At 45.0% G+C, this 25021-nt stretch overlaps 1 protein-coding gene across 1 annotated transcript; it reads left to right on the forward strand.

Annotated features, from left to right (window-relative positions):
* Window positions 1-1405: 1405 nt before the first annotated feature.
* LOC126474657 (noggin-like) lies at window positions 1406-23622 on the forward strand. The gene is made up of 3 exons (XM_050102135.1): window positions 1406-1666; window positions 8848-9216; window positions 20620-23622. The coding sequence occupies exons 1-3, from the start codon at window positions 1406-1408 to the stop codon at window positions 21172-21174; spliced, it is 1185 nt and encodes a 394-aa protein (XP_049958092.1). The 3' UTR covers window positions 21175-23622.
* The last annotated feature ends 1399 nt before the right edge of the window (window positions 23623-25021 follow it).

The raw sequence follows: 25021 nt of genomic DNA on the forward strand, positions 1-25021 counted from the left end.
CATGCGGCTTCAACCCGATACCACAGTTCATCAAGAGTAGTGACTGGCGTATTGTAAACAGAACCTAGATTCATCCGAGAAAATGACGTTTTGCCATTCGTGCACCCAGGTTCGTCGTTGAGTACACCATCGCAGGCACTCGTGTGTGTGATGCAGCGTCAAGGGTAACCGCAGCCATGGTCTCCGAGCTGATAGTCCATGCTGCTGCAAACGTCGTCGAACTGTTGGTGCAGATGGTTGTTGTCTTGCAAACGTCCCCATGTGTTGTCTCAGGGATCGAGACGTGGCTGCACGGTCTGTTACAGCCATGCGGATAAGATGCCTGTCATCTCGAGTGCTAGTGATACGAGGCCGTTGGGATCCAACACGGCGTTCCATATTAGCCTCCTGAACCCATCGATTACATATTCTGCTAACAGTCATTGGATCTCGACCAACGCTAGCAGCAATGACGCGATACGATAAACCGCAATCGCGATAGGCTACAATCCGACCTTTATCAAAGTCGGAAACGTGATGGTACGCATTTCTCCTCGTAACACGAGGCATCACAATAATGTTTCACCAGGCAAGACCGGTCAACCGCTGTTTGTGTATCAGAAATCGGTTGGATACTTTCCTCATGGCAGCACATTGTAGGTATCGGCACCGGCGTCAACCTTGTGTGAATGCTCTGAAAAGCTAATCATTTGCATTTCACAGCATCTTCTTCCTGTCGGTTAAATTTCGCGTCTGCAGCACGTAACCTTGGTGGTGTAGCAATTTATATGGCCAGTAGTGTAGAAGCTCTTCTGTTTTACAGTAACAGTGTACTATGTTCTCATTCGTTTACTGCTTTCAGTAGGTCGTACGTAATAGAAAATAGAGAGTGGCAGGAGAGATATGTTTCTCTTGAGTGAAGATGGATAAATGCTCAGAGTCTTAAGGTATGTATTTTAGAGTCCAGGATTATTGGACATTTTTCTTTTTTCAGTCTGTATTATCACGTCTCAAAGTGTGGAACATATTTTTTAACACTTTGTACATATTGAGGTCAGAGTACCTTAAACTTACCAGCAATGATCAAATTTTGAACAAACGTAGAGGAACTTAATGCGAACACGGAGAAGATGTGTTCTGGAAATAGGATGAAATGCGAACCTGGAATTTTCGGAATGCATCTTTTACGAGTTGACTCGTACGCAGACAGTCCTTAGAGGCATGGATGGAAGATACGAAATAGTTCAGATCCGCAGAGGCTTCCATCGTGACGGAAGGATAATAAACAACAGCCATTCCACGGGGACGAAGGCCAGCACTCAGGCTTTTGAAATTCCTTTGTGGCCGTTATTTGTGGCGGCTGTTTGTTCTACAAAGTTAGACGCACTGAGGAGAGAGCTCGCATAAAGCGCGGTTAGCGGCGTAAATGAGTTGCGAGGCGCGAGTCAGATCCCGCACGTATAACTGTCCCCACGTGCGCGCGACCAGCACGGCACTCGTTTACGAGGCTATAAGGCGGCCGGCGGCGCCTGCGCGCCGCTGTTTAGTCTGCCCGCCGGCGCCGGCTGGCCACCCGGTTGCCTCACGCGCCGCGCGCCGCAGGCATAACTCACGCGCCGCCTCGGGCAAAACAAGCGACGCCCCCGCGGTCACAGAGTGTTGTCTGAGGTTACTTACGGCGTGCAAGGTGAGCTGAGAAAAAAGTGAATCTTTCCGCAAATAATAGAATGTCGTCTTAATAACAAATTGATTTGTGTGAATGACCTAAATATTTGTTACGTATAATGAAATTGCGAGGTACCCTCAGGGTTGGTACGGCTCTGGCCATCATCGTTGTGATATTCAGGATATTCAGACGTTTACGCACGTTTTATTTTACTTTTCTTTGTTTTGTTTTGATGAGTGCTGATCTGCTGTCTTCAGATACCTGTTTGTTGTTTTTGTGGTCTTCAGTTAGAAGATTGGTATGATGCTTCTCTCCACACTAGTATATCCTGTGCAAACCTCTTCATCTGTTCATAAATACTTGACCCAAAAACTATACGCACATGCTTAATGTATTCATCACTCAGGCTCCCTCGACAGTTACCCCTACACTTCCCTACATTTAGAAACTGACGACTGCTTGATGCCTCAGGATGTCTCCTATTGACATATCCCTCCTTCAAGTAAAATTGTTTCATAAATTTCTTTTCCCCCCAATTCCGTTCAGTACCTTGTCATTAGTTATCCGATCTACCCATCTGATCTTCAGTTCTACATCTACATCTACATACATAATCCGCAATCCACCATACGGTGTGTGGCGGAGGGTACCTCGTACCACAACTAGCATCTTCTCTCCCTGTTCCACTCCCAAACTGAACGAGGGAAAAATGACTGCCAATATGCCTCTGTACGAGCCCTAATCTCTCTTATCTTATCTTTGTGGTCTTTCCGCGAAATATAAGTTGGCGGCAGTAAAATTGTACTGCAATCAGCCTCAGATGCTGGTTTTCTAAATTTCATCAGTAGCGATTCACGAAAAGAACGCCTCCTTTTCTCCAGAGACTCCCACCCGAGTTCCTGAAGCATTTCCGTAACACTCCCGTGATGATCAAACCTACCAGTAACAAATCTAGCAGCCCGCCTCTGAATTGCTTCTATGTCCTCCCTCAATCCGACCTGATAGGGATCCCAAACGCTCGAGCAGTACTCAAGAATAGGTCGTATTAGTGTTTTATAAGCGGTCTCCTTTACATTTCAAAAATTTCTATTTTCTTACTGTCTAAACTGCGTTTCGCTTGTATGCTAAGCCACTTACCTTCAGAATAGATTTTCTATTAGCATGTTCTATCGTCTGTACTTCGGCCACTATCTTTTATTTTCCTCCCTAAATAGCAAAACTTAAATACTAATGTTGTCCGCCCCCGTTAGCTGAGTAGTCAGTGTGACAGAATGTCAGTCCTAAGGCCCCGGGTTCGATTCACAGCTGGGCGGAGATTTTCTCCCCTCAGGGACTGGGTGTTTCATCTCCATCGACGTGCAAGTCGCCGAAGAGGCGTAAAATCGAAAGACTTGCACCCGGCGAACGGTCTAGACGACGGGAGGCTCTAGTCACACGACATTCATTTTTTAACTCCTAATGGTCATGTATAATTTCCAAGTTCCTTCACCATCCGTCGATTTAATTTGACTTCAATCCATTACCCTTGTTTTATTTCTATTTATTTGTTTATTTTCTGTGTCCACCTTCTAATTTCTGTGCAAGACACTACCCATTTATTTCAGCTTCTGTTCCGAGTTCTTTGCCATCTCTTGCGCGATTATAATGATATCAACAAACCTCAAGGTTTTTATTTCTTCTCCCTGATCTTTAATTCCCCTTCCAAATTTCTCTTTGGTTTTCATTTAATACTTTCTCATTGTACAGAGTGTATAACATCGTGTTTAAATTACAGCCTGATCTCATTATTTTGTCAACCACTGCTTCCCTTTTGTATCATTGGACTCTTACAGCTGCAATCTGGTTTCTGTACAAGCTGTAAATAATTCTCCGTTCCCTATATTTGACCCTCCGACGTTGAGAATTTCGAACACTCCAGTCCAGTCAACAGTGCAAAAACTTTCTCTAGATCTACTAATGCTATCAACGTAGGTCTGCCTTTCTTTAATGCATCTTTTAAGATTCGCAGGGTCAGTATTGCTCTGCGTCTTCCTACATTTCTTTGGAACCCAAAGTGATTTCCTCGAGGTCGCTCGAGGTCGGCATCTACTATTTTTTCTATTATTCTATAATTCGTTTCAGTATTTTACATCCATTACTTATTAAACAGATGGTTTAAGCAGCTGCCTTCTCTCTTATTCGAATTATTACACTGATTATGAAGTCTGAGGTTATTTTGGCTGTCTCACATATCTTGTACACCAGGTGAAATACGTAGTTTTGTCATTGCTGGATCTCCCAAGAATCTCCATAGCTTTGAGGGAAAATTCCTCTCTATGTAAGCACACTGGATAAAAAATTAGTCGCCCCGAATAAACATCACGCTAATGTCGTGTAACACCTCCTCATCAGGGCAAGGGAGGGAGTCCATCAGTCTCTTCCTGTATCTCATATTCAGCTGAAGCCTCGCATTTATAGTTAGGTCCTCCAACCAGATTGGGGGGATGTTGGTTGGTGTAATTCACACTCTGTTCAAAACAGTCCTAGACATTGGATTAAGGTAGCGTAATATAGCGAACCAAGGTGCCTATTGAGTATTCGTCGAAAAAGAAACGTATGCGTGCAGCTGTGTAAACAATGCTGTTGACATTTTGGGAGTGCCAACAGGCGATACAAGCGTTGTGACAGTTTGTGAGTAACGTGAGTTCTTAATATACTATGCGTTAGTTGGCAGCGGGTCAGTTTAAGTGTATTGTATTGGTCTATTTACCCAACGTACAACATCAATGTAACTACTCTGTGGTAGTATTGTGTCATCTCAATGAGCTAATATCTTAACGTCGAATCAAATGCTCTTGTCACATATAGTAGATGTAGAAATGTCGCTGTTTCTACGTTCAATCAACTGAAAAGATTTAGTTCAACTGAAAAGATTTAGTTCATGGTCTGAACTGCATGATCATCAGACATTATCTTTGATAATAAATAGTGAGTGCTGCAAAAAGAAGTAGTTGTTTCGTGGATTCTGTTCCGTATGTTAATGTAACTCGTTTCCTGGAGCTAAAGGACGTTTTTTCACTCACTGTACCGCCTTCTGTTGGAGAAGCAAGTCGGATGTAGAAACTTGTTCAGAGTTGTCCACTGCGAAGGCCATCGACGTCAGCTTTTAAAAAAGAAAATTAAGAGTGACAGAATATTATGTTCGCATTGATTTATTGCCAAGCAGCGTGTTTAAGCACAATTTGTTCTCGTTTTATGCCTGTCAACACTTCTATTTCGGATGAGTAGGCACACGGCATCCACTGCTGTCAGTCTTACATTAGAAGTCAAAGAGTAAAAATTTATTACTTGGTAAAACTAAAGACGAAATATTTACAGAAGACATCGCTTGCATATTCTTCATCAGTTGTGAAACAGACAAGGCGTGATGAACGAGATTCATTCATCATTACCTGTTACTAAAGGCAATTTTTATGTGAAAGAAATGTGACAGAAGATTTACTGAAGAATTTTCTTTGATAAAATACGTTGAATATATGTAACCCTTTTTGAAAATTAAACCATTAATTCAGATGGACTCCAATGAATTTTTAGATTATGTTACACGTAGGGAAACAGAAAAATCAAATCACTTGCATCATCTATCTCTGAAGCAGATTTTCAAAGTGTTGCTTGCTACCCGATAGACCTAACATTGGAGTGTGTTGGAACACAACTGTAGGAGTCTTAGTTCTACTAGAAGAATGCTGAAGCTGCTGTCTCGTATCAGACCAGATGCGGCTCTGAATTTTATCACACTAGTATTTGGTGCATTAACTTACAAAAACATTCTCAGTACTTAAAAATATGAAACACCGCTCAGACTTCTACCGAAAGTGCACATTGGACAGCGTAAGCCAGGAGATCAATATATACCTCAACAACCTCCACTTTGCCGATTAAATGATTCTCTTCACAAGTATACTATCTAAAATTTGCAGTGGACATCGTATTTTAACGTTTTATTTAAAAGTTAAAACCATTCACAATTTGCTTCAAAGACAGTAATGATGCAAATAGTCCTTCCTCACTATCGGCGTCAAATGCAGGAAGTGGTCATTTGTGAGTGGTTAAATGATTTGCTTATGTATTTATTTAATTCATTTCGATCCTTTACGATGACAAGCGACTTCTTCAGTACGTATTTGTTCCTTTTTTCCAATACATTTTCCTTTTCCCCCACCTCGTGATTCCTCCTGCTCCTGTTACCTTAATTTTGATCCTATTACGCCCACCTATAATTTTCCACTGTTTTACAATAGCCGGACATGTCTTGCTTTACTGTGCAAGGATTTTTTATTTCAATCGTTTTCCAATCATCCCCTGACTTATTTCACGTATTTGATACCATTCAAACATACTGCTTTACGTATCTTGGTCGATGTATTGTCGCTCATCTTCTTGATGCGTCCAGCAAATGTCAGTATTCTGTTTCGTGCCGCATATGGTGCCAATGTTATGCCCACCTGCGGCTATATCGTGAGTATAGAAAAAACATCTGACCAGTCTGTAGTGAATACGGCAGCAATCGCTAGTTTACCGACTTTGAACAAGGGATGAAAATCGATGCAAGTCGCATGTATCATAGCATATTGGAGATAACACAAAAGGTCTAGTTTCCGACATCAAAACTGTCTAACGTGGATCTTCAGTATCGCAAAGATACTTTTTCCTCGCGAGTACACCGTCACATCAGATGGCCACCGTTTTGAAGGTGGGCCGTCAGGAACCCATTTGTGCCAGGACTGTACGGAGACAAATACTCCGCACTGTTTTCAGCATCAGACGACCGAATGGTGTCGTAGTGCCTTCCCACGACCTCGGGCACTGTGTAGTTTCTGCAGTATTGGGGACCTGGCTGGTAGATGGACATTTTTTGGGAATTTGTGGTAAGTTCCTGTGGGACCAAATGGCGGAGGTCATCGGTCCCAAGGCTTACGCACTACCTAACCTAACTTAACAACATACGCACGCAAGCCCGAGGGAGGACTCGAACCTCCGACGGGGGAAGCCGCGCGAACCATGACAATGCGCCTAAGACCGCACGAGTATCCTGCGCGGCTAGATGGACATGGCCCGATGTATTGTGTTGATCCATTGTGCCTTCCAGAATGACGTTATCACTGAGGGAATGCCACGAAAACATTCTCCAGACCACAAAGCTTCCTCCTCCGGCCTGGAAGCTTCCGACGATCGTTGCAGCATGTTTGCTTTCAGACGTCTGACGCCGTACACACCAATGGCCGTCTGTCTGATAGAGCATAAAACGTGAATCATCTGGGGAGGCCATCTGACGCCACTCAGTAAACATTCGGAGGCAGTATTGACGTGCAAATTCCAGCCTTCGTCGCCGACGAACAGTTATCGGCATGGGTGCACGAACCAGGCGCCTGCTGCTGAAGCCCATACGCAGCAACTTGCTTTGGTGTCTTACAGTGATGTCCGCGTACGTCTTCGGCGGTACCGTGGTGAGCACAACCTGGAGGGCTGCGTAGTGGAGCGGAATAGCGGACGAACAGCAGATGTGACGGTTTGGGACGCCATTGGTTTCAACAACCGATCTCGCACCGTACGTACTGTGGGCACTTTGAACAACAACCGGTACCTAATGGAGGTTGTGGATCCTGAGGTACTCCCCCTTCTTCAGGCATCTCCACAGGCCACGTTTCAACAGGACAGTGCCCAGCCACATATAGCGAAGAATGTACAGGCCTTCTTCGAAGAGCGACGGGTACCATTGCTTCCCTGGCCTCCACGTTCGCCAGACATGTCGCCCATCGAACATGTCTGGGATATGGTTGGTCGGAGTCTGGTACGTCACGGTCCTCCAGTAAATGGTGTCACAGATCTGTGAGCGAGTTCGAATGGGGCAGAATGATCGCTCTCCAGGAAACAGGGTTGTCATACCGTGACATTTCGGCTCGCACAGGGCATGCTGCTGCGTCAGTGATGCATGCGTGGAAACTGCAGGGTCTGACTGATGACCTAAGACGTTAAGTCCCATAGCGGTCAGAGCCATTTGAACCATTTTTTGAAGCTGTGGCTAGAGGAAGGTCGTACGCAGCGACGAGCGGGAACTGGACCACGGAACATGGCCACAGCACGGCATGACTGTCATCTTGTTTGCATGGTCATTACGGACCGTACAGTATCATCCACAGTGTTGGCTCATCTCTGGAGTACTGCAACATGTGTGAACTTGTCTGCATTGACGATTTGTCGCCATCCGCTGCAGGTTGGACTGGTTGCACGCATGCCATTACGTCGGCTTCTATTGTACAGTAACCACAAGCTCGTCCGACTGCAATGGGCACGTGAACACCGTCACTGGAGTGTTGAGTGGCAACATGCAATCTTTTCAGATGAGTCCCGCTTCAACGTGTCCTACAGTGATGGTCACGTACGTGTCCAGCGATACTGTGGTGAGCGCAACCTGGAGGGCTGCATTGTGGAGCAGCATAGTATACAAACATCAGGTGTGCTGGTTTGGGGTCCCATTAATTACAACAACCGATCTCGCCTCGTACGTATAGCTGGCACTTTGAACAGCAACCGGTACCTAACGGAGGTTGTGGAGCGTAAGGTACTCCCCCTGCTTCAGGTATCTCCCCAGGCCAATGCCCAGCCACATACTGCGAGGAATGTACAGGCCTCCTTCGAAGAGCGACGGGTACCATTGCTTCCGTGGCCTGCACGTTCATCAGATATGTCGCCCATCGAACACGTCTGGGATATGGTCGGTTGGCACCTGGTGCACCAGGGTCCTCCACTAGCTGGTGTCACGGATTTGTGGGCTCGGATAGAGACTGCGTCGAGGGAAATCCCTCAGGAACGTATTCAGAACCTTACTGGTTCAGTGCCACGGCGTATAGCAGCTCTAATTGCAGCGTATGGTGGCCACACGACATACTGAATAGTAGGGCTCAAAGGACATGCACAGATTTGAACAGGTAATCATTTGTTGCTTGTCATGTACCCAACCTGTGGTATTAAATTAATTGAATTCACGCGTTTCCTTCTTCGTGTTGCAGTTTCAACAAACGGTTATGTATTTCGCGTATGGGGGCAAAATACTGTCTCCTCACAAGCATTTCACCGCTTGCTTTATTGTTTTGTATTTGAAGGATGTACAGGCGGAGTTGGTAAGGAGCTGGTTACAAACCTCTTGCTCGGTATGTGTGCAGATGGAGCTGCTGTGGACGTGGTGCCTGTGGCTGGTGCTGGCGACGGCGGCGGCGGATGCGCACCTGCACGCCCACGCGCGGGCGCACCCGCACGACCGGCGACTGGAGGCGGAGGCCTACGGCTACGACCACAACCGGACGGCCGGCGCGGGCGCGGGCGCGGGGGCGGCGGCGGGCCGCGTGTCGCGGCGCGGGCTGTCGCCGGAGGACGCGGGGCTGAAGCCGTCGCCGCCGGGCGACGAGTACCCGCTGCCCGAGGAGCCGCGGGACGCCAGCCTGGACCCCAGGCCGCAGGACCTCAACGAGACGGCGCTGCGGGCCCGCCTCGGCGTGCACTTCGACCCCTCCTGCATGAGCATCACGCCCGTCGTGAGTACCGCAAACGCACTATGACTTCAGCTCCACCTGATACCCCACTCCAAACCTCTACCTGCCTTAAGCAGTGACTAGTTACAATAATACGGCCTCAAGACACGACGAAATTTTCTCTTATGGCTTTTTTGAACACTGCAATAGTATACGGACCAGTCACATTAGGGGGAACCAACATTGGGGCAGACTGGTTGACTTTTGCGGACTCTACAGGGTCTGACAAAAAAGTGAAGCACCGATGAGATACGGTTGGATGTCTGTGTAACTTCGTATTCACACACGCCGTCGGCAGGTATGTACACTACTGGCCAATAAAACTGCTACACCAAGAAGAAATGCAGATGATAAACGGATATTCACTGAACAAATATATTATACTAGAAATGACATGTGATTAGATTTTCATGCATTTTGGGTCCATAGTTCCTGAGAAATCAGTACCCAGAACAATCACCTCTGGCCGTAATAACTACCTTGATACGCCTGGGCATTGAGTGAAACAAACCTTGGATGGCGTGTACAGGTACAGCTGTCCATGCAGCTTCAACACGATACCACAGTTCATCAAGAGTCGTATTGTGACGAGCCAGTTGCTCGGCCACCATCGACCAGATGTTTTCAATTGGTGAGAGATCTGGAGAATGTGCTGACCACGGCAGCAGTCGAACATTTTCTGTATCCACAAAGGCCCGTACAGGACGTGCAACATGCAATCGTGCATTATCCTGCTGAAATGTAGGGCTTCGCAGGAATGGAATGAAGCGTAGAGCCACGGGTCGTAACACATCTGAAATGTAACGTCCACTGTTCAAAGTGCCGTCAATGCGAGCAAGAGGTGACCGAGACGTGTAACCAATGGCACCCCATACCATCACGCCGGGTGATACGCCAGTATGGCGATGACGAATACACGCTTCCAATGTGCGTTCAACGCGATGTCATCAAACACGGATGCGACCATCATGATGCTGTAAACATAACCTGGATTCATCCGAAAAAAATGACGTTTTGCCAATCGTACACCCATATTCGTCGTCGAGTACACCATCGCAGGCGCTCCTGTCTGTGACGCAGCGTCAACGGTAACCGCAGCCATGGTCTCCGAGCTGATAGTCCATGCTGCTGCAAACATCATCGAACTGCTAGTGCAGATGGTTTTTGTCTTGCAAACGTCCCTATCTGTTGACTTAGGGATCGAGACGTGGGTGCACGATCCGTTACAGCCATGCGGATAAGATGCCTCTCATTCGACTGCTGGTGATACGAGGCCGTTGGGATCCAGCACGGCGTTCCGTGTTACCCTCCTGAACCCACCGATTCCATATTCTGTTAACACTCATTGGATCTCGACCAACGCGAGCAGCAATGTCGCGATACGATAAACCGCAACCGCGATAGGCTACAATCCGACCTTTATCAAAGTCGGAAACGTGATGGTACGCATAACTCCTCCTAACGCGAGGCATCACAACAACGTTTCATCAGGCAACGCCGATCAACTGCTGTTTGTGTATGAGAAATCGGTTGGGAACTTTCCTCATGTCAGCACGTTGTAGGTGTCGCCACCGACGCCAGCCTTGTGTGAATGCTCTGAAAAGCTAATCATTTGCATATCACAGCATCTTCTTCCTGTCGGTTAAATTTCGCGTTTGTGGCACGTCATCTTCGTGGTGTATTAATTGTAATGGCCAGTAGTGTAAATACTTTAGAGTCACAATTCTCTGTCGCAGCTAGAACAGCAGACAGTTGGGATTAGAGCTGTTCGTCTTCAGTTTCGGTACTGGACCCGATGGGATATACACAAAGAGCGTGAACATCGTCGATATGGAGCGGCCAATGTGAAGTACACTGTGATGCCACGTACTCGTGCAAGCCAGCGTTATCAGCACCTGACAGAGTTTGAAAGGAGACTCGTTGTGGTTTTCTATTTAGTCGACCTCTCGAATTGTTCAGTATCGAGATTCGTGGGGCATTCAGAAGTTACAGTGACCGATTGTAGGATTACATGGGAAAGTAAAACTTCCTTCCAGATTAAAACTGTGTGCCGGACCGAGACTCGAACTCGCGACCTTTGCCCTTCGCGGGGAAGTGCTCTACCATCTGTGCTATCTAAACACGAAACTCGCCCCATCCTCACAGCTTTACTTCTGCCAGTACCTCGTCTCCTACCTTCCAAACTTAACAGAAGCTCTCCTGCGAACCTTGCAGAACTAGCACTCCTGAAAGAAAGGATATTGCGCAGACATGGCTTAGCCACAGCCTGGGGGGATATTTCTAGAATAAGATTTTCACTCTGCAGCGGAGTGTGCGCTGATATGAAACTTCCTGGCAGATTAAAACTGTGTGCCGGACCGAGACTCGAACTCTCGACCTGTGTAACCCGAGTTCGAGTCTCGGTCCGGCACACAGTTTTATCTGCCAGGAAGTTTCATATCAGCCCTCACTCCGCTGCACAGTGAAAATCTCATACATGGGAAAGTGACGGCTGTCATACATGTCGTCAGGGTTCCAGTCGACCACGTCTGACCACCCCAAGGAAGGTTCCCCGTATTGTGCACCATCACACCTCTTTGCATCCGCATCTGGCGCCAGAGAACAAGTAATGGAGTCTCTCCAGCACTCTACACCATCCCGCACCAGACCACGGAATCACGATCCCATGCATCGATACAGTTAATCACAGTCTTGACGAGTGCGTTTGCAGCAGTGCCGTTGTGTTGAAGCATGGACGGATGGTGAATAACATCACAGCGTGTTGGACCAATGTCGGCAAATATGGGAGGTGACCTCTGGGCACGTTCCATTTTCCCACGTTTTGGAGAAGCACAGTCATATTACTCCTGGCGTCATGCCTTGGGTAGCTTTCAGGTGACAGCTGATAGTGCTTTAGGTAATTCTAAGAGCACAGCGGTACATCTCGGACATCCTGTGTCCTCATGTGTTACTGCTCATGCGATAGTCTCATCACGCCATTTTTCAACAAGAAAAGGCTCGTCCACGCATGGCACATGTCTCTATACACTGTCTGATTGATGTTGGCCAGCAAAATCTCCAAATCGGTCCCTGATGCAAGGTAGGATCAGCTCTTATGTCAAATCCGTCTTAGTGGCAGTATCCAGGATATGAAGTGTCAGATACAAAAGTTATGGGCCAGCTTCCCTGAGGACAAGATACAATTGCTTTGTGATACCTTTCCCAACCGATTCAGTGCATGCTTCCAGGTCAGAGGGATGCTATGTCATACAGATAGGTGGGCTCATAACAGCTAAGTTCTTTGTAAATTTGATTAATTTTTGTAATGGCAAAATAGTATCAGATAGCATCTCAACCTGTGAAGTTTCATTTCGTTTCCTCGCTCCCTTTGTGTGCTTCACCTTTGTTTATCGAGAAGAATGTGACAAAACATTCAGATAGCGGAAAAACTAAAGAAACGGCAGAAAGAGTAGGGCTTCAAATATTATCAGGAAAAGCAAAATGCATGTGTAGGAATAACCTGGCGCCACAAATTCTAAAACATATACACAGAAAAGTTGAGACACTTTCTGAGTTACAATATTTATATGAAACTGTGTAGGAACCTGGCCTATAAAAGATTGGTTACGAGGTTCGCTGTCACAAAATGAAAACGATCTTCAGACTCAAAAAGACATTTATAACAGAGAATGCATCTCAAAATACAAAAAACTGGTACACTGCTACACTGTCATCAAACCATAGTATGTTTTGGGGGCTGAAACACTCGTTTTAAATAGAAAGAGTTTCATAGAAGAAATCAAGGAAAGAGAGCGAAAATTTTGGGTCTAAATTATACTGAAGACTATACATAAGGACTGTTGTTGTTGTTGTTGTTGTTGCGGCCTTCAGTCCAGACAGTGGTTTGATGCAGCTCTCCATGCTACTCTATCCTGTGCAAGCTTCTTCATCTCCAAGCAACTACTGCACCCTACAGCTTTCTGAAGCTGCTTAGTGTATTCCTCTCTTGGTCTCCATCTACGACTTTCACCCTCCCCGCTCTCCAACATGAACTTGATGACCCCTTGATGCCTCAGAGCATGTCCAAGCACCCGATTCCTTCTTCTAGTCAAGTTGTGTAACAAATTCCTCTTCTCCGAAATTCTATTCAATGCCTCCTCATTAGTTACACTATCTACCCGCCTATTCTTCAGCATACTACTGTAGCTTATTTCTAAAGCTTCTATTCTCTTCTTGTCGGAACTATTTATCTTCCATGTTTCATATCCATACATGGCTACACTCCATACAAATATCTTTAGAAAAGACTTCCTGACACTTAAATCTATACTCGGTGCTAATAAATTTTTCTTCTTCAGAAACGCTTTTCTTGCCATTGCCAGCCTGCATCTTATATCCTATCTACTTCGACCATCATCAGTTATTTTACTCCCTAAATAGCAAAACCCATCTACTACTTTAAGTGTCTCATTTCCTAATCTAATTTCCTCAGCATCACCTGATTTAATTAGACTCAATAATAATAAAACAGTATCAACTTTAATAATGCACTGTCAGCTTTCATTGCCAGCACTTATTTCAGTTAAAGGTAATCGATCGTTACTCTGTTGGTGGAAGGTCAGCATCCATATTTCATTTTACTTAACTCCTCCGTTTCTGTTGAAATTGTCAAGGTGTTTGTCAATTTCTGTCATCGCTCTATACAAGGTGGAATGATATAGCGTTGTATTGGAAATTGTTATTATATTTATCATATTTCATGGCCTGTGTTTCGAAAAGCAAATTCCACTACGGGCAATTTAGCGCTTTATCCAAAACGACAGTGCCACTTAAGTGTAGATAATCGAATGCTACCAATTCTTTTTTTGGTCCTAATTCCAAATAATGTGATCTAAGGGTTCCAATGTACACTTGATCATAACTACAAGCACATGTGTAAACGCCAGCTGTTGCTAGAGTATGACTTACATCCTTTGCAGTCTTCAGGCGTTCATTATTTTCCTCATGGGTTTAAAAATCTCTTCAGCCCCACTGTTGAGAAAAATTTCCCAAGTAGGATCAGTAGCCTTGTTACTAAAAGGGAGGAAAACACAATGATAATTTCAACAGAAGTGAATGGATAAAATAAAATACAGTTTGAATGCTGACTTTGTGTCTACAATGTACCGTTTGATTACCTTTAATCGAGAACGAAGCCATCGGCCCGAGATTATCACATGTCTGGCATCCCGCGAAGAATTGTGGTGCCCGCTATGCAGCTCTATAAATTAGGCTCCTCTCAAGTTTAGGATGCAGTTGCCGATTTATCTCTGGAGATGTACCCCGCCGATAGGGATCCAAAGTCAGTGAATAGCTGTATACATTGACCACGGTTGGAGGCCGGAAGATTTAACTGAAGTAAAAACCGGTACATGGAAGCGTACATTGCAACCGACTACATTTGACGAGGTATAACCTTCACATCCGATCCTTCTTGACTTTACCTTGATCAAAACCGATTATCTGAAGGTTGGCGAAAATACCAATAGGGGATCTGGAGTTTGGAGCCAGTAAGCTCAGGGATGTAAGACTTGTATCTGGGGTTATCATATCATCAAACGCAAAAGTTGACATAAATGATAAAGTAGGGAAAGTCAAGAGGCTCTATGTCAGCTGAACTGGATCCTTTGGAATAACGAGCTAATAAAAAGGACCAAACGGGAGATTATCAAAGATGGTTCAAATGGCTCTGAGCGCTATGGGACTTAACTTCTGAGGTCATCAGTTCCCTAGAACTTAGAACTACTTAAACCTAACTAACCTAAGGACATCACACACATCCATGCCCGAGGCAGGATTCGAACCTGTGACCGTAGCGGTCGCGCGGTTCCAGACTGTAGCGTCTAGAACCGCTCGGCCACTCCGGCCGGCGGGAGGTTATCGTTTAGGTGTTGAAAATATCACTTCGTCCAGAGCAGAAACATGGTCCATCCTGGATCAGGTATAAATATAGAATACTGAATTAAAATTATAAAAATTAAGTGAATAACTGGTGGAGTGCATGTTTATTTGCTGTCGTTATTTGTGTCATAGTTAAATCACGAAACATTAAACACTATATACTCAGGATATATCTACGACTTACGTCTCATTCCATTAACTAGACTGAATATATATATATATATATATATATATATATATATATATATATATATATATATATTAGACTGCAAAAGTAATTACAGTGAATGTGTTAACGACTACAGTTCAGCTGTTTACTAATAAGTTGAATCTTTTTTCCAAAGTTTTTGCACTACAAATTTAAGTTTTATTATTAACGTCCTGCGGTATGTTAACATTTTAATGCTTAGTTAATTTTCTGAAATGCACTAATTCAGTGACGGTCGTGTTTTGATGTAAGTAGCTGACACGCTACTATTCTTCATACATGGCGACAAATTGTTTTATGGTATCATACTACAAACGTCATGCAAATCCACGAAGACTAAATCGTTCTCTATCCCTCTGGCAATTGTCTTCTTTTTTAGGATTCTGTAATGTGAATATTTCATCAATACATGAGCGCTCTGATATAAAACCATCCTATTCTTCAGCTATTGTAACCTTCATATCTATTCTTTCTTTTAAGATTATCCCATATAGTCGTCCTAGCTCTACAGTAATTTCTCCAGTCCTGTTTATTGTCCTTCTTATAGATGAAGTAATAACAAGCTTATACCATTCTCTGGGTACCTGGTTCTCTTTGAAGCACTTATTATACAATTAGTCTTTTCCCCACAGCTTCGCTCACGTATGTATTTCACACATTCATTGCACACATGTCCCCCTTCGCCCTCTCTTTGTCTACCTCTTCCTCCACCCTCAATATCTTTGAACATCTCATTCCTCCCCCCCCCCCCCTCTATCTGTCCACCTCACTCTTCCCCGCTGTCATTGTCGCTCCTTCTCTCTGACCATGTCTTCCTCCCCATCCACCTAACCATATCCTTTACCTGTCTCTCTGTTCATCTCTTCCTGCCCCTACTTTCTTTTCAACCTGCCCAGTACCCCTATACACCTTCACCTGCCTCCTACATCACCCCTTCTTCCTGTCTCCCTGTCTACTTTCTCCTCCCCACTTTCTGTACCTTTTCTCTGTCCATCTTATCTGCCTTCCTTCTTTGTCCATATCATCCTCCTTACACTCTCTCTGTCCATCTACTCAATCTCACCTTTCTCTGTCTACTTCATCCTCTCCTCCCCTCTGTTACTATCCATCTCATCTCTCCCTCTCTGCTGAATTGTACTTATCTAGACATGTAGCCCCTTGCAAAACAGATCGACAATGGCAGCTGATACTACTCCCATGACAAACCAATCATGCATGGTAGCCTACACACCAGGGATTTGAAAACCGTTTTTGCCCCTGAAGTGTAAGCTGCCCTGCCGTGCGGTTCTAGGCGCTACAGTCTGGAGCCGAGCGACCGCAACGGTCGCAGGTTCGAATCCTGCCTTGGGCATGGATGTGTGTGATGTCCTTAGGTTAGTTACGTTTAATTAGTTCTAAGTTCTAGGCGACTGATGACCTCAGAAGTTAAGTCGCATAGTTCTCAGAGCTGTTTGAACCATTTGTAGGCTGCCCTACAAAGCAGGATTGATAAGGAAGGACTATACTGCTGGAAACCCCTAGAAACTAATGAAAGCCAAAATGTTTATTGCTTACTACTTTTCCATCATTCATGCAATAAAAGTACCATATGAGGCATGACGCTATAATTTATTACTTCTTTACTACCAAATGAATTCGTGACGCATTATACAGAAAGTCTGCACATATAAAATTAAATTTAACTGCAAAATTTTATCACCGTATGACACATAGTTCAGGAGATATAGCGTCTTAAGCAGTGACAAGAGTGAAAAATTCCGCATTATGGCTCACGTTTAAATTTATTACATCTTTGCTATAACTCTACTAGTAATAAATTTTGCGGAGAGTATCCTGTGTTGCGCTGAATGTACCTAAAAAATTATGTCATTGTAAAACACATCATTCAAGAGACATGACGTAGTAAACGTTAAGCACAAGGCCGGACGCTGCATGGTACGAGCTTGGACGTCCAGATATAAAAAACAATACCTGGGCAATGCTGGGTGTCTTCGCTATGCAGGGTGATTTTTCCACCGTGTACAAACTCTAGGGATTATTCGAAGAAAAAAGGTCTATGAACTCATGTGCGGAAATGCAAAGTTTCCATGCTACAGATGAGTTATTCAGTCATACTTTGTTACAGAGACTGCGGTCTAATACGTGCTGTGCCATGCAGCCACAGTTGTAGTATGCATGGTTTTCTTCTAGAGGGTGGTACTGTTCCTCATACGTCACGCCCTAGCGCCCCCTCCTTCCAAAGTAACTGGTAATGTCGTGTACCAACCACTTCTGTTGCTGATTCGCCTTGCAGTGGATGTGACACAGCGTTGCACACAATGGTTCCGTATTCAAATCGAGAGTTGCCGACATGGTATTTACTTGCGGAAACGCAAATGGGAACGCGTGGCGGACAGCAAGGTTGTATCAGGAGACCTTGCCCGCCGACTAGAACCACAGCATTCAATATTTGCAACAGTGTTTCGTTTGTGTGAGACAAGGTCGTATCAGAAAGCAGAAATTCATAAAGGACGTACCCGAAATGTTGGGACATCAGGCTTGCAGGAAAATGTGGTTAACACTGTGGAAGAGGACCGCCGTGACAGTACCAGGCAGTTGGCCCGCGAGTACAGGGTAAGCCAGACTACCGTGTGGAACCGTCTCCACTACAATTGTTACTACCACCTTACAGCGTGTGCAGGGCTCACTAACGATAGACTTTCCACATCGGGAGCAGTTGGCTCTGGTTTCTTCACCAACCATGATGCCGGGATTTCTGTCATCTACCCTATTCAGAGATGAGGCCACCTTTACGCGGAGTGGTACCTTGAAGTTCCATAATAGTCATCTGTGCGACAGTATGGTAACACCGAATCATCAGCATCGGTGCAGCCGGAATTTGAGGGTCGGGATAATTGGCGACCGTATTTTGGGACCAGTCCTCCTTCCACGTCGCCTAACAGGCCGGAACTATCGGGGCTTCTTGCGGGTGACTTTGTCTCCCTTACTGGAAGAAGTGACATTGATTATTCGAGGGGTTATGTGGCTGCTACATTCTGGCACTCCAGGCCACTTCGCAGTTAACATCCGGACACATCTCGATCTAGTCTTCCCCGTTCAGTGGATCGGTCGAGGGGGTCCAGTTTCAAGGCCTGGTCGTTCACCGGATCTCAATCCTTGCAATTTCTGGTTATGGGGCCATCTCAAATGTATCGTGTATGCAGAGCCCACTCCAGATGAAGAGACACTGGATCAGCACATTCATGCTGGCTTCGATGCTATTCGGATTCAGCCTGACCGATAACGTGCGGGACAGAACATGCCACGGAGCGTACTCACATGCGTTGAGGCGCATGGAAAGCATTTTCAACACATACTGTAGCAGTGGCAGCATGGTACAGCGCCTATTAGAGCGCACTCTTTGTAACAAAGTATGACTGAATAACTCATCTTTAGCATGGAAACTATGCATTTCCGGATATAAATTCATTATACTTTTTTTGTACCGCATCCTCTTAACGATCAATCAAATGGTTCAAATGGATCTAAGAACTATGGGACTTAACATCTGAGGTCATCAGTCCCCTAGACTTAGAACTACTTAAACCAAACTAACCTAAGGAGATCACACAAATCCCTGCCCGAGGCAGGATTCGAACCTGCCACCGTAGCAGCAACACGGTTCCGGACTGAACCGCTCAGCCACAATGGCAGGCCAAAGGATTAATCCCTAGAGTTTGTACAAGATGAAAAAAATCACCCAGCATATTGGGCCAAGATATTCACAACCATAAGAGTTGCCTTTATTTACTCTATGTACACAACTGGCCATTTAAATTGCTACACCACCAAGATGACGTGCTGCATACGCGAAATTTAATCGACAGGAAGAAGATGCTGTGATATGCAAATGATTAGCTTTTCGGAGCATTCACACAAGGTTGGCGTCTGCGGCGACACCAACAACGCACTGACATGAGGAAAGTTTGCAACGGATTTCTCATACACAAACAGCAGTTGACCTGCGTTGCCTGGTGAAACGTTGTTGTGATGCCTCGTGTAAGGAGGAGAAATGCGTACCATCACGATTCCGACTTTGACAATGGTCGGATTTTAGCCTATCACGATTGCGGTTTATCGTATCGCGACATTGCTACTCGCGTTGGTCGAGATCCAATGAGTGTTAGCAGAATATGGAATCGGTGGGTTCAGGAGGGTAACACGGAACGCCGTGCTGGATCCCAACGGCCTCGTGTCACCAGCAGTCGAATGAGAGGCATATCCGCATGGCTGTAACGGATCGTGCACCCACGTCTCGATCCCTAAGTCAACAGATAGGGACGTTTGCAAGACAACAACCATCCGCACTAACAGTTCGATGATGTTTGCAGCAACATGGACTATCAGCTCGGTGACCGTGATTGCGGTTGCCCTTGACGCTTCATCACAGACAGGAGCGACGAACCTGGGTGCACGAATGGCAAAACGTCATTTTTTCGGATGAATTCAGGTTCTGTTGCATCCGTGATTGGCGACATCGCGGTGAACGCACATTGGAAGCGTGTATTCGTCATCGCCATACTGGCGTATCACCCGGCGTGATGGTATGGGGTGCCATTGGTTACACGTCTCGGTCACCTCTTGCTCGCATTGACGGCACTTTGAACAGTGGACGTTACATTTCAGATGTGTTACGACCCGTGGCTCTACGCTTCATTCCATTCCTGCGAAGCCCTACATTTCAGCAGGATAATGCACGACTGCATGTTGCACGTCCTGTACGGGCCTTTGTGGATACAGAAAATGTTCGACTGCTGCCGTGGTCAGCACATTCTCCAGATCTCTCACCAATTGAAAACATCTGGTCGATGGTGGCCGAGCAACTGGCTCGTCACAATACGACTCTTGATGAACTGTGGTATCGTGTTGAAGCTGCATGGACAGCTGTACCTGTACACGCCATTCAAGCTCTGTTTGACTGAATGCCCAGGCGTAGCAAGGCCGTTGTTACGGCCAGAGGTGGTTTTTGTAAGTACTGATTTCTCAGCATCTATGAACCCAAATTGTTGACATCTCATTTGTAGTATAATATCTTTGTCCAATGAATACCCGTTTATCATCTGCATTTGTTCTTGGTGTAGCAAATTTAATGGTCAGTAGTGTATATTCCATCCCAATGATTTCTCATTTTTCATATGCTTTAAAGCTTCACGAATTTATTGCGTGGTACTAAATATTGTAGTGTAGCCGGCATAGCGCACGTGTGGTACGGCGACATGAACTGTGACGTGCTGTTGCAGGCGCCGGACGGCCGCGGCCACCACGGGGGTGGAGGCAGGGCGCACCCGGGCGGCAAGAGCAAGGGCCGTGCGCACGGCAGGCACCACGGCGAGGCGGCGGCGCCCGGCGAGTTCCCCTTCCGGCGCAACAAGCACGGCCGCCTGGTGCCCGTGGGCGAGATGCCCGAGGCGCTGCACAAGCTCAACCTGCGCTACTTCAAGCTGCCCAACGGCACGCGCGTGCGCACCAACTACCCGGCCAAGTTCCGCAAGAAGCTGCAGCACTTCCTGTGGGCGTTCACCGCGTGCCCCGTGGAGCACGAGTGGCGCGACCTGGGCGTGCGCTACTGGCCGCGCTTCCTGCGCCTCGGCCACTGCGCCGCCGGCGCCGCCTCCTGCTCCATCCCTCCCGGCATGCACTGCCGCCCCGACGCCAAGGTTGAGAAGAAGCTGCTCAGCTGGCGCTGCCTCGGCCGCCCGCCCAGCGACCGCCACTGCCAGTGGATGGACTTCAGCATGTTCATCGTCGAGAGCTGCACCTGCGCCTGCCCCAAGAACGACAGCGCGCACGACTGAGCACCGCCCTCCCGCGTCCCGGACCCCATACATCACTCGCACACGTACGGCTCCGCACCAAGTTCATTTCCCTCCTCTGGAAAATTCCTTCAAATAAAGCGCTCTGCGCTGCATCCACGTACCACATCTCTGCTTTGTACTGGCTGTGAGCTACGTACCAAATGGTATCGATCAATAGATTGACTTACAGACATTCTCTGTATTTACCTTTTTAATACTCGTCCACGACATGCATTTAACAATACAATCGTCTTCATTCGCTCGAGCGAGGAAATTCAGCAGTGAACTGATAACCTCCTGATACTCTGCCTTGTTATCTCCTCACTAGTTGTACCGTAGCTTTCTAACAGGGGTGTCTACCTGCTACTGGTAACACACTATTAACACAAACTTCTCCTGTACATCTTCCACGAGTCGATTCTTGTATCCAATTGGTCATTACATATTTCGGCTATCCATTACGCCGTATCGTTGAAAGGAAGCACTCGAACATACGAGGTAAATTACCAACCACTAGTCCCTTTAATGTTGCATCTCCCCCCCCCCCCCCTCCCATCTCTTTCTCATTCCCTCTGTCTTCCTATCTCTCTCATGGGGAAGACCGCATCTTTATGGAGAAGCCGAAAGCCGTGTTTCATTCATCGCCGATCCTCTGTATATAGTCCCGCCCCTGTCCCGTTGTAAGTATTACGTTCAGTACACTAACTTATTCAAAAAAAAAAGAAACATTACCTTCTCACAGTGACGTGAACGTCTCGAGCTCGTAGCACGTGAAATGCTACAACTGCTAGCTCACGTTACGGAGAAGCAGTAGTGACTCAGTCGGTGCAAACAGTGCGATGTCTTTTCGCGAATATGAGGCTACTATTGATATAGAGAACATTGCGCTGCGTGGTGTTTCTGACACTGGACGGTGTGTGTCGTGCAGTCGTCTTCCACCGGGACACGCTCGCTGCCTTCGGGACTGTGACGAAGGCCAGCGCCTTTGCAGATAAGAAGACAGTGAGCGCTGCCCAGAGCGACGAGTGCAGTGTATCCAGGAAATCTCCAAACTTGCTCTGTCAAAGTGAAACCAGAGTCTTCAGCTGGAATAATTTTACTACTTTCTACTGTGTAATTTATGTACTATTTACTCTCTGACCCATGACAAACACGCTGCTGCCGCAGTCTGCCCGCTTGATTTAGACCTAATCACGCCGTAGCACTCTGAACTGTCATGGATATGTATTAAACTACCTGTCGGCGTACTTTGCGGTGCATTTAACATCCTTTCCAATGTTGTACGGTAACCATTAATCACACTCGTAATTTGTATGTGATGGGACTACTTAAACTAAAGTACTAAAATGCCTGCTAAACGCAGCAATACCAGCTCTTGTAACCATTAAGTCATTCAGCAGCCTTTAAATGTAGGCTGTGTTGTATTAGTGGATGCAGTGCGTCTTCAGTTTGAGTAGTTCACAAGTACAATCATCTCAAGTTGTAACATGCATCTGGGAACTGTAGCGCAAAGTTTTTCATAATAAGTGCAAATTAGTAAACATTGTTTTTCTGTTAACCTAAGCTATATAGATTTTTGAGCAATAAAGTCTCTGTAATGAACTTACAAGCCAGGGAGGCACAGTAAGACAACGCAATTCAAATTCCAAGTGCACTTTGTTGCTTCGGCAAGAGCTTGGAGCAAAAAACAAATGTCTTCCACGTTCATTTCGACTGATATTTGTAGCAATTCGTGCATTACAGATATATAGTTTTCTATGCTACCATCACATCTCGCAATTATATGATATTCCATATAACAATTCTCAGTCGAGGTACTTTTTACACGTAACTGTCTATTAAGGGCTACGTTTGCGCACAATTTATCTCCACATATAAAGTGTAATTACGTCAGTATCTTCGGTCTTTTTGAAAATATGTCTTAGAACTGCTACTTTGTGTATTTACCACAAGATGATGATGGCCGACCGTCAAAGAAAGAAGTATGTGACTGGTAAAGAAAAACACACATACACAAACATAAACTGTACCATGCGCGCAGTTAGTGTTTCCTCGGCTGGAGGATATGTGAGTTTACACTGTTTCATTTGCAAATGTTCTCCAATCGAATTATTGAAAACATTCCTGTATTAGTAATTACTGTAAATAGTTTAAATCAGTAAGCTTGAACGTATCTTTTTAGTTTCAATGTTCTACTTCTTCATGTACAAATTATGTTATAGTACTCAATACCTTTAAGATTTATCTAAATAACAGTCATTAAGTACGTTGTAAGATGTGTATTATATACAGCTCGCGCCCTAATGATAAATATAACATTGTACATAGTTACTGTCATTGTGCTGATGTTTTATTATGTACTTACAGATACTCCGTATACATCCAGTCCATGTAAACTTACAAGACACGTTTAGTGGTGTACACTAATTGTAACATACCAAAGGTTTAAGACACTACTTAATATAACTTATTAAAAAAGCCTACTTTTTACTTAATTTCATTTGATTCTGTGGGGTTTCCTTCGGATCCTACCTCTGTTTTCTTGATGGACGGTATTAAGTATTTACTTCCATTATTTATGTAAATTTCATGTGAGTAACTTTTTGCAGTGTACGATATTGAGAACCTGTTCGTTATTTGTTCTTTGTTACGTGCATGAGTCATAAGAATTATCTACCCGAGACTGAGTACAAAAGCACTGTAGATATTTTTGTAAATTGTTATTCATGATTACAAATCACGCGATGAATCCAATTCCACATAATGACACACACAATTCCAGGATGACCTTTCGCAGCTTTATATAATACATTACTGGTTGGTGTACGAGTCACTGAATGGTGCTCAATATTGAAATACTATATATTAACACTGCCGATCGTTTTATTGCTGACGGCCGAGAAAGAGGGACATAGTAAATAGCTTTTATGTATCCATTACGTAACAAAAGCAAAGCAAAAAACGAAATCCGGACACAAACGCTGACATATGGAAATGTAAAACTGAGAAAAGATTATAAGCGTAAGTTGTAGATATGAAGTAAGGAAACCATAGATACTAGGTTAATAAGTGAATAAATCTTACCAGAAAAAACATATAAGGTTGCTGTAAATTACGTAATTAATGATATAGCAGAATGAGGGACACAGAGCAACAGAAATGCTTGAGTGATAAGTACTAGAACATGTAATACACGTTTTTACGAAACTGTGTGCAACAGGTAATCAGGGATAAAGAAAGAAGTAAACTAAATGACAGGGGTGAAGAAAGAAACAAACAAAAGCCTGAAGATAGCTAAGTGATAGAAGTCTTATACTGATCAGATGCAGTTCTTCAAATAGATACGCTGACCATTGTTGTATAACGACAATAAAACTACTCCCCTGCGTGAAACGTTGCTCGTTGAAGCAATGTACGTTCTTGATTTCAGGAATGGTAATTTGTTATAGCGAATTTTTTTTCATTCAGTTACAAACAACATGTATTGACTTGCGATGATTGTGTCAGTATCACTGACCTTACAGAACAGCGATGTATACTAAAGTGCAGTGCTTTGCAAAACCAGCAGCACTGAAAAACAAGGAAGAAAATAAAAAAACCTTACTGCGAAAATTATATAACTGCCCTCAATAGATTAGGTTATTCTCGGTAGCACATCTTTTAAAAATATTTTTTGCCTGTTAGGCTCTGTTTGTAGTTCCCCTAGCAACTGTCCAAGCAACACACATGAAGAATCAAACACGCTGTGTCATACCTCTTTTTAGACACACACACACACACACACACACACACACACACACACACACACACACACACACTGACTTTAAGTTGACTTTAACGTAAACCA

Source organism: Schistocerca serialis, chromosome 4, assembly GCF_023864345.2.
Source record: "Schistocerca serialis cubense isolate TAMUIC-IGC-003099 chromosome 4, iqSchSeri2.2, whole genome shotgun sequence".
NCBI classification, from domain to species: domain Eukaryota; kingdom Metazoa; phylum Arthropoda; class Insecta; order Orthoptera; family Acrididae; genus Schistocerca; species Schistocerca serialis.